Source organism: Zootoca vivipara, chromosome 1 (assembly GCF_965207765.1).
Source record: "Zootoca vivipara chromosome 1, rZooViv2.hap1.1, whole genome shotgun sequence".
Classification (NCBI taxonomy): Eukaryota; Metazoa; Chordata; class Lepidosauria; order Squamata; family Lacertidae; genus Zootoca; species Zootoca vivipara.
The window spans coordinates 119,882,224-119,893,337 of record NC_142582.1 but is presented as its reverse complement, the minus strand read 5'-3'; the positions used below and the strand labels follow the sequence as shown (position 1 = coordinate 119,893,337).

General features: G+C 49.7%; 1 protein-coding gene across 1 annotated transcript; it reads right to left on the bottom strand.

Annotated features, from left to right (window-relative positions):
* Positions 1–372: 372 nt before the first annotated feature.
* Positions 373–7,908, bottom strand: DIO3 (iodothyronine deiodinase 3). The gene has a single exon (XM_035117139.3). It carries the CDS (start codon positions 2,027–2,029, stop codon positions 1,157–1,159), a length of 873 nt encoding a protein of 290 aa, XP_034973030.3. The 5' UTR covers positions 2,030–7,908; the 3' UTR covers positions 373–1,156.
* Positions 7,909–11,114: the final 3,206 nt, after the last annotated feature.

The window sequence follows — 11,114 nt, the reverse complement described above, 5'->3', positions numbered from 1 at the left end:
GGCTGGAGCGAAAGGCTCTGCCATCCATGCACAAACATTTTCAGGACTGAGACACCCAAAGAGCAACTCTCAGTGCACCCATTTAAAAACATACCCCCCCCCCACTAAATGCAAGGAGCTGACGGCACTTTAGAGCAGGGCTCTCTGCTTCGTTCAGGGTCACATCCACACAGTCATGGCTTCCCCCAAAGAATCCTGGGAATTGTAGTTTGCTCTCCCACCGAACTACAATTCCCAGCACTCTGTGCTGGGAACTACAGTTCCCAGGATTTTGGGAGGAAGCCATGTGACCCAGGAGATAGAAGAGCAATAGAGAGGAGGCGTTTTGCACACTCTTACATTTCATTTACAAAGATCCAAATCAGGCATGTCTTTTACTCAATAATCTTTATTAATAATGTTATAAAAAGTTCATAAAAAATGGACGTTTTACAAAAAAAGGGAAAAGTACAACAAACGGAGAGGTCACATAAATAAACATTCTTCTTCTTTTTTTGCTTTTGTTTTAAACTGGTCATTCTAATATTTCAGATCATCAGACGCGATTTCCTGGCATCGGGATCACCATTTCGAAACCGGTCATCACACAGAAACACTAGAAATCCCAGCGAAGAGCTTTGCTAGGACGGCGGAAGATCACTCGGGCGCAGAGGAAACTTTGCCCCCAGACAACATGACCCACGTGCACGGCAGAACTCGGATCCCGCCGGAACATACACCCACACCCACACACAAACATAAACAAACAGCGCGTGTTGCGCGCACTCAGGTTGCAATCCTATCGGCACACTTAACCAAATACGCACTCATCGGGTTTCACAGGACGTTGAAACTTCCATCCAAGTAGTAAACGCTGGTTTTCTCTCCCCCCGCCCACAAGAGAGAGATCTATTCATCCACCCACGCATTTGTTGTTGTTGTTTTTTTAAAAAGGAAAAATTAAAACCGCACGTAGAAATGAATGTTAATAACAAATGCTCGGCAAATCAACATGATTCGAATAGTGGAAAGAGTCACGTCTTTCATGAAAACTCACGCAGGAGCCTTTGGGGAGTTGCGGGTTGGAGGAAAAAGGGAGAGACCTCTCTCCTCCTGGTCGGATGGTCTCCCACCATGCCCTCTCCTCACCCTATATCCCGCCGCCTGAAGCCCCTTCCTACATCTGGACGACCACCGTGCTGGGCCCCCCCTGGAGGCGGCGCTTGTACTGGTCCAGCCAGCGCCTGAGTTCGGAGATCTTGTAGCCCTCTGGCCCTCGGCCCCCTTGGTACATCACCTTTTGCTCCTGGATGATGTAGAGGCGCTCGAAGTACGCCCCGTAGGCGGCGCTCGAGGCATTGTCCATTGTGTCGACGGCGAGCGGGCAGCCCGGCGCGCCTTCCTGCATGAGCTGCGCCGCGCGCAACCTGTCCTGGAGGCACTGGTGCTTGGGGATGTCGTAGGCGGCGTCCGAGCTGACCCAGCCGTCGGAAGGGTGCGCCTCCTCGATGTACACCAGCAGGAAGTCGGCGACGTCCACGAAGCGCGCGGCTAGGCTCTCGAAAGCGCGCAGGCGCGCCATGAAGGGCGGTCAGGTGCAGCTGCCGAAGTTGAGGATCAGCGGCCGCTTGCCCCGCGCGTAGTCGAGGATGCGCAGCCGCGTGCGCCCGTCCAGCTGGATCACCTCCGGGTTAGGCGCCGCCGCGCCCACGTGCGCCGCCTTGAAGAAGTCCAGCTTCTGGCCGTGCCACACCGCCTTGAGCGACTCCAGCGTGAACATGCGGTTCGAGTCAGAAACGCACAGCGGAGGATCGTCCGAAGGGGGCCCCGAGGAAGAGCTCTCCTCTTCTTCTTCCGCCGCCGCCGCCGCCGCCGCCGCCACCTCTCCGGCCACCGCCGCCGGCGTCGTCAGCAAGAGCTTCTTGCGAATGCAGAGGAAATCGAGGAGCCAGAGCATCACGGCCGTCAGGAGGAAGCGCGGCAGGAGCAGCACGCAGGCGGCCACCTGGCTGAGCGCTTGCAAGGTGTGGGCGCCCATGGAGTGCAGCATCGCCGGAGCCGCGGCTACGGCCAGGGGCGCGCAAGCTGCCCGGAGAGCCCCCCACCACCACGCCGCCCTCCTCGCCGCCGCCTCTCCCTCGTGCCGCCACTCCTCCTCCGGGTGGCTTAGCCGCTGAGATCCCGCTTCTCCTTAAGCCCATTTTATAGTCGGGGATTTAAATGAAAAAGTGACTCCACCTCCGGCCAGAACCCGCCCCCTTTGGAACTTGAGCCTGGGGATTACCTACCCCTCCAGTCTAGTGACCTAAAAATATAGTGGCCAAGAGAGGAAGAAGAGAAAGAAAAAGGAAAGGCGCGCGGGAGGAGAGTGGGTGGGGGCTTGGGATGGGAGGGAGGGAGGAGGAAGAAGAGGAGGAGGAGGAAGAGCCGGATCCGACTGGGCCAGGAAGCCGGCGGGACGTGCCAGCGTGCAGGGAGCAGCCGCCGGCAGGCAAGCCAGACGCCCGCTCGCCCGCCCTGCCGGAAGGGACGCTCGGGGGCTTCTCGGAGGAAGAGGGCAGACCGGGTGCGCCGGGGGAAAAGCGGTGCCACAGGCTCCCGAGAGGGCCCTCCGCCTCGCGTGGGGCAGCCCGTTCGCGGTCCGGCCTGTTCGGGGAGCGCAGGGAGGTGGATCGGTCCCAGGCAGGGGGGCGCGAGGACAGCGGATGCCGACGCCCCTCCCCCTCCCCCGAGAGGCGCTGGCTGGGTTACGGGAAGCGGCTCCCCGCGCTGCAAGCGAGCAAACTCGGCCAAGTTTGCTCCCCTCTTTCGCCTCCCTCTGTGTCTACCCCGCGTGCCGTCAGCGCGAGGCCGGGAAGCCAAGTTCCGACGCCGAGAGTTTTCTCCATCCTTTTAACCGCCCCCCGCCGGCCGCCCCCACCCCCGCTTTCGGTTCGGCGCGGGCTTTGCAAGGCAAAGGACCCAAAGCGACAGCCGTTCAGCAGCAACCGGCAAACTTTCCGCAGCCCCTTCGAGCGCAGCAAACTGCCCCTCGCCACTCTATTTTGCCAGCAACTACTGCAAGCCCGAAGAACGCTAAAAAGATCAATTACTTAAGAAAAGCGGGGGTGGGGTGGGTTACCGTGTCTTTTCCGATTTTTCTCCACATTTGTGTGTGTGTGTGTGTGGGAAAGCGATCTCTTCCGTGCTCTCTCCACCTTCAGGCGCCGCTTGCTCTCAGCCTACAGGTTCGTGGCCGACAGCCCTGATCCCGGCAGGAAAGGGGTTAATGTTTGGTTAGTGACCTCTCGGTGCCGCTCCAGCATTAAACCTGTTGACCGGAGCGAAATCCACAAGAGTAAGAGTTAAAACCGCAGGGTGGCTTTTGGGGGGAGCAACCACTAGGGGTAGCTGTTGGCCGAAAGCTGGAGGCGAAGCTACCGTACTAGATAGGAGGCTGCCTGCCATAGCTGCCAAGTTATCCCTTTTTTAAAGGGATTTTCCCTTATGCTGAATAGGCTTCCTCGTGAGAAAAGGGAAAACTTGGCAGCTATGCTGCCTGCTGCTGCGTGTGGGTATTTACCTCCCCCCTCACTTCCTCCAGGTCTAAGTAATCGTATTCCTGGTTGGCAGCTTTCCCTTAACCCAGGAAGCCTCGGACATTTGCTCACAGTGTCCAAAACTATATAAAAGTTCAGCGTGTTTGAAGGTGGCACACATAGGTAGCCTCTATCCTGGCAGTGAACTCATGAGAGCTCCAGGTTGATCTGTTAGGGTAAAAGGTAAAGAACCACTGGATGGTTAAATCCAGTCGAATTTGGCTATGCGGTGTGGCACTCATCTTGCTTTTCAGGTTGAGGGAGCCGGCATTTGTCCACAGACACTGGCAGAGGAAGAGGAGTGTGGGGGGAGCGCACCGCCCCCGGCAGCGCAATCCGGGTGGGGGTGCCATTGCGGCTGCCTCCATGCCCCCAAGATGAGCGTTATACCCCTGCGGGCGGCGCGCCACGCCCCCAGGACGCGTGCCAGCCCTGCCCCCGCCTGCTCTCCCCCCCCCCCGGTGCCAGAGCATGAAGCTCCGCCACTGTCCACAGACAGCTTTCCAGGTCATGTGGCCAGCATGACTAAACTGCTTCTGGCGCAACTGAACATCGTGACAGAAACCAGAATGCATGGAAACGCCATTTACCTTCCCGCCGCAGCTGTACCTATTCATCTACTTGCCCTGGTGTGCTTTCATACTGCTAGGTTGGCAGAAGCTGGGACAGAGCCACAGGAGCTCATCCCTGTCACGCTGATTCGAACCGCTGACCTTCTGATCAGCAAGCCCAAGAGGCTCAGTGGATTAGACCGCGGTGCCACCCACGATGGGCATGTTGCACAAAAACACAGAGCCACCTTCCGCATAGTCACAAGGCCACTGGTCCAACACCTGCAATACTTCAACTGGCAACTCCTGTTCTCAAAGCAGACACCTTTTCCATCATCTGCTGCCTGGTCACAGGAACATAGGACATAGGCTTATCCTGCCTCAGACCATTGGCCCATCTAGTTACAGGGAACAAGGCAGAGGGCCTTCTTGGCGGTGGTGCCCACCCTGTGGAACACCCTGGGCCGGCCCTATGGCCAGGCTGGGTGGCGCAGGTCACCACAGTGCCGGCCCGCCGGGGGGGGGGGTGCCGCGAGCTGCGCCCGCCTGCTGGCCGGCTGGTCCGCCCTGGGAACACCCTCCCATAAGCTATCAAGGAGATAAGTATCTATACAAGCTTTAGAAGACATCTGAATGCAGTCTTGTATAGGGAAGCTTTTTAATGTTTTATTATGTTTTTGGATATGCTGGAAGCTGCCCAGAGTGGCTGGGGCAACCCAGTCAGATGGACAGAGTTATTATTGTTAGTTCAGTATTGCCTAATTGGCATCAGCTCTCCCCAGGGTTTCAGACAGAGGGGGCTCTCCCAATTGCAGAGGGTTCATTAAACCATTCTTGAGAATTGGTAGCTCTGTGAGTGGAACTGAGGTCTCCTAACCACTCCCAGCACCCTTAACAAACTGCAGCTCCCAGAATTCTTGGGGGGAAGACATGACTGTTCAAAGTGCCATTATGGTGCTTTGAATGCATGGTGCAAATATGGTCTATGACTCTGTGGCCTGGGAGCATGCATAGTACTCTTGGCCAGAAGCTGAGATGTAGCCTTCCCCAGCCATACTGGGTGGAGTTGCCATCCAAACCATTTGGAGGGTACCAGGTTGCAGAAAGCTGTCTGGCAGGTATGGAGAATCTTCGGCTCTCCTGAAGTTGCTGAGCCACAACTCCCATCACCTCACTCCTGGCTATCGGCTGTGCTTTCTGTGGCTGATGTGAGTTTTAGTCCAGCTATTTTGGGCCCAAGATTCCCACCACCTGCTGTATGGTGTAGATGTGACCATTTTTTGCAAAGGGGAATGGAAGCTTGATCTGGAGCATGAATAACTCTGGAGGGATGATAGCTTAGTAGTAGAGCACATGCTTGCATGCAGAAACTCCCAGGTCCAGCCTCTGGCATCTTAAAAGGAGCAGGTGGTATCAGTGCAAAAAAAGAAAGACCTTTGCCTGGAGAACTACTGTCAGCCCGGGTAGAAAATCTGGCCTAGATGGGCAAATACTTATCCTAAATCAGACTATGTTTCTCTTCCTTGTGTATCAGGGATAATTGGGAGTGGCCCCGATGCCTGAGATTCTTTAAGGTTCAGGTAAGTGAATTGCTGAAATCAAAAGCCACACAACTATATATTAGGCTGGGAGATGCTGCATGTATTTACATGATTTGCCCATAGCTTTAGGAATCTGGAAGGCATCAAAGCAATTAGACTGCAACGTGATACTCACTTGCCTGACGGGAATTTCTGTTGTACTCTGTGGGACTTCTGAATTGACACATCCAGGTCAATGACATGTGCTGCCAGCGGGTGCGCAGAATGGCACCTTTCAGCAATAAGGTAGGAAGAAAACTCAGGAAGAGCACGTGCTTTGGATGCAGAAGGTCTGAGGTTCAGTCCCTTGTCAGAATCCCTGCAAGCCAGTCCAGATCTTCAACCTTGCCAGACCCAGTCCCATATTTTAATCCAAACATGCGCCTGGGGACCCATTTATTACTCTTTGCATGGTGGCAGCGCTCCTGTTGCAACCCACTAATGGTAAAGGTAAAAAGGTAAAGGACTCCTGGACAGTTAAGTCCAGGCAAAGGCAACTATGGGGTTGTTTTTTTATTTTTAATTAACATTTTTGTTCAGTTTTGAGATACAATAAGAATAAAGATAGAAAAAATGAAGAAATAAAAAATAAATAACAAGACATTAAGAAATTAAACAATTATCAAACATTAGTAACATAAAATAATCCTCAAAACAGAACATAAGAACTGCCAGCAACCAGAAACATTATAGCCAGACACTGGAGGGACCTGTCAGGAGTAAGCATGGACCAATGGTACCAAGTTGTATGGGAAACGGCCCTACTAGAAAAACTCACCAGTAAGCTGAAACTGACACGGGGACAAACAGAAGAAGACGCCTTCACCCCAGTATGGCTCCCCTTCGTCACTTATACAGCCCAACAAGACAACGATAAAAACTTACCATCAGCATACAAATCAATTTGGCTAACCTAATCAAAACACCCTCCCTCCCCACTCACACAAGAAACTAAGGATCATCACAGCCAACCACAAATGAACAATCACATCCTAAGACAAATCCCGGCCTCTCTCACCAACAAAGAAGCACAAACAAACAACAGAGAACCTGCACAAACGATGCTGATGCCGAACCCCTACACATATCAAGAAAAAACAGAAACATCGGCAATCCACCACACCCAACTCCCCATCCCACCCACCTCTTTCCCCCTTCCTCATAATATCTCAACAAGTAAAATTGATGTGTAACAATGATACATGGGAGAAAAAATATATATGAGGCATTGCACTACCTTTGTAACCCAAGAAAATCCTTAATAAAAATAATTATTAAAAAAAATAAGAACATAAAGGATAGCCCCCCTTACCCCCCCACCTTGTGATAACTTCCAGCCTTTTCTCTATTCCGGTTTCTGTTTCCAAATTCTTTTGTATACCTTTTTTCTCGTTCTCTTCCATTACTGTTTACAATTTCTTGAGCCCTTCACCTATCTGCTAAGAGTTTGGCATTTTCTACAATTTTTACTTTATATTCGTTAAATTTTTCCCAATCCTTATCAATTCAAAGGATTATCAATTCAAAGGCGACAAGGAAATGTTCTGAAACAGCAGTGTGAGGGAATTTACAGGTTTAACAGAATTAAAAAAGAAAAAAAAATTCTGGTGGCTTTGTCATTGCCTGCTAATAATTTTCTAAACAATATTTGGTTGTTTGTGTTATGCAGAATATTGCAGTTTGCAGTTTAATGTTTTATTATGATTTTATATATGTTGGAAGCTGTAGCGGAAATGCGGAAGACCATTGTAATTCCGAGGAGTTAGGTGACATCTCCCTTTAACATCCCCGGTTTAAGGTCTGCTGATTTAATAGTATAATTTGTGTTCCACACACCTGTATCAGGAATCTACTGGGTCTCCTGTGCTCTAAGTGCTGACAGGACACCCAGTTGTAGTGAATGGGAGACTCTCAGCTGCTTTGCGCTAGCCGCGCCCGGTATCCTGGGCTGACCATGAGTGATGCCTACTAACCAGGTGCACCCAATTACATCAAAGTTGGCTATAAAAGCTGTAGGCTGAAGAGGCTCAGGGAGCTTCTTCACAGATCAAGGTACCCGATGTTGTGAGACTGTCGGCTGGGGTCTCTCTCGCTGCTCTACCTGGGGCTCCGGGCAGCTGAAGGGGAGATTGTGTGTAACTCCTGTCTGGTTAGCCATTATTTGTGTTCTGTATGCTTGCTGTTATTTCTTTGACCTTACACAAATAAAGCAAAGCTTTTTCTTCACCAACTGGTGTGCTTATTGACTCCAGGTCCAGAAAGAACTCTGTCCTTGGCAGAACAGAAGCTGCCCAGAGTGGCTGGGGCAACCCAATCGGATGAGCGGGGGAGAAGGGTAAAAGCAACAACAACAACAACAACAACAACAAATAATAATAAATTATTTATTGTTTGAGCAGCAGGAAAAACAGGACATGCCTGTAACAGTTCAACTTTGGTAGGAAATTCAGTTGTTGTTAAGGCACAAACATACAGATAATTTTTCAACCCAATTGATTTCAGTGGGATTTAGCCATGCTTTTGGGTCTTGCTGGCAAAGCTGCCATACAAACACACTGTACCAGTTACTGACATTTCAGATTAACATTTCCCTCTTAGACTTATATTTAAGGCTGAGCACCCCTCCCCACCTCTGAGTAATGCTTGACTGCGCCATTGGAGTCCAGATTTGATTCATATTTATTTCAACCATTTTGACAATCTTGGCATGAAAACTCTGGAGCCAAGCATTTTCGGGCCTCTTAATCTATCCCCAGATTTACCAAACAGTCCACAGGCCTTGTGGGACATGTTAGCATACCAGTTTAGGGTTTTTGATATCCAAGCGGAGTAGGGGAACATCTGTTTTTGCTCTTGGCACTTCATAAAATCATAGAAATTTGAAATAAAGGCACACTGAACAATTTTATATTACATATAGTCTCACACACCGATAATGTTACATAAGCCCTCGTTCATTCTGTAATGCCCCGTAGAGAATAAATTAGCCGTCTTTTGCTGAAACGGAGTCTTGCAATTGGAGAAAGAGGAGAATACTTTTCAAGAGTGCTGTGATACCTTTTTTATGAGACCAGCTTCAGTTAAGTCTCCTGTATGGACGCAAATGTGGGCGCCCTGAAGAAATCTGAGTAAATCAGAATTCTGCCAGCTAACTAATCCCATATGTGTGGAGCATTCGATGCAAGTATCTTGGCATCCTTCCACACCTCACCATTCTAATCAGATCTTCCCCTGCCTCCCGATTGCTTTTTTTCAACCAATTTGTGGGTAGAACCATGGCTGGATGCTGCCTTCTAGGTCACCTTATCTGATCCTCAGAATTCTCCCCCCCCCCAATTCCTCACCTGCCCTGCACCACACCTTCCTTGGCTGCTTTTGCCTGGCTGGAATATGTCATTGAACTGCAATAATGTCTCTTCCATGCCTTGATGGAAAGGGTTGTGTGTTACTGTGCAGATACTGTGGAGCACAGCCTAGGCTTTTTTTCCAGATGATTAGTCAGATGATGTCCCTGCCCAAAAACTTAACATGGTGGTTAGATTTTATTGAGTGTTTGCTGTCATTTGTTTATGGCAATGAGCGTTCATCCTGCATTCTGATTTGCCTGCAGGGTGTTTACACATCTTCTTGTTAGTTGTCTGTTCACCCCACACTTCTTTAGTGCATCTTTGTTTTACAAACCACAAAAAGGTTGGCCAGTTTTGTTTTTTTGGTTTGGTTATTTTTTTAAAAAAGTGGATTTGTTGCAGCAGAGCAACAGAGTGTTTTAATCCATTTTAAGTGCACAAACCGAAAAACAATCACTGTCTGGAGACACCCATTACAGTTACATCCTGGTACCAGTGTTCGAAATTAGCCAGGCGCCAGGTGCATTTTCCTACTGATGTGGGTCTAATTTCAATCACATGGAGATCTCTGGATGCCAGGGATCTCCACCTGGCTGGCTCCTTCAGCTTTCTTAAGCAGGTAAGCAGGAGAGCATATTTTTTTTCCTTTAAGGAGTATATGGTTCACCCTCTCCCCAGCTAATTCTTACAACAACCCTGTGAAGTACATTAAGAGGCTATGACTGGCCCAAGGTCACCCAGTGAGCTTCATCACTGAGTTGGAATTTGAACCCTGATCTCCCAGGTCCTAGTCCGACATGCAAACCACTACACCACACTGGCTTCCTAGTGTCCTTCTGCTATGGGGCAGGTATATAAATTAGGTAAGTAGATAAATAAATAAATACGGGGAAAACAAAATGTAACTTAGAAAAGGATCTGAAATATTTTCCTTCAAGCTTGAATTTGCTTTATTCTGCATTGTTTTGTTGGGTGTTTTAATGTGTTGCAAACCACTTTGAGATTTTTCTTTAAAATATAAAGTGGTATAAAATAAAAATAAATCTCATTGGAAAATAGGCACCTAGACATTCCGTTGTGGCAACCGTAACCATTTGACAATTAGCTTATATATCTGAGTTTCTAGGGGAACCCAGGTGGCGCTGTGGGCTAAACTACTGAGCCTAGGGCTTGCTGATCAGAAGGTCGGCGGTTCGAATCCCTGTGACGGGGTGAGCTCCCGTTGCTTGGTCCCAGCTCCTGCCAACCTAGCAGTTCGAAAGCACGTCAAAATGCAAGTAGATAAATAGGAACCGCTATAGCGGGAAGGTAAACAGCGTTTCCATGTGCTGCTCTGGTTTGCCAGAAGCGGCTTTGTCATGCTGGCCACATGACCTGGAAGCTGTACGCCGGCTCCCTCGGCCAATAATGCGAGATGAGCGCGCAACCCCAGAGTCGGTCACGACTGGACCTAATGGTCAGGGGTCCCCTTTACCTTTATCTGAGTTTCTAACACTGCCTGGTGTAGCTTGAGTTACATCCATTGCTCCATTTGATTTTCCCTGAGGCCCCACCCACCACTGGAATGTGGCCCCTAGGAGGTTGCACACAAGGGAATGTGGTTGAGCTGCACGGTTATTTCTGTGGGTATGTCCTGCCATGTGCAGTCCAAAGTCCAAAGTAATACCTGGGAAGAATCTTTGCAAACTGATACGAAACTTCAAGATGTCTTTGCCACATACCTCTTTGAGAGTACAAGAGTCCTCTCTTGAGTACGGTACAAACAGGTTGCTTGCTAAGTTTACAGGTTCTTTCCATCTAATTTCAAGTACCACGTTTAACAATGTGCCCTCGGTAATTCTGCAGGTTATCACCACACTTGTCAACCATTGTTCCATTGTGCATTTGTAGCCATGGACTCTTAGATCAAATTAGTCATTGTTCGCAGTTACGTCTGTGTGCGCCTGCTAAATCAGTACAGAACTGGGAACTGGATCTTCCCAGGAGGAGTGAATCCTGATGTCCAGATAAAGCCCAAAGTTACGTTACCGACTCTTATGGTTGCAAGGAACAATCGCATTCCTATGGGTGGCCTAAATT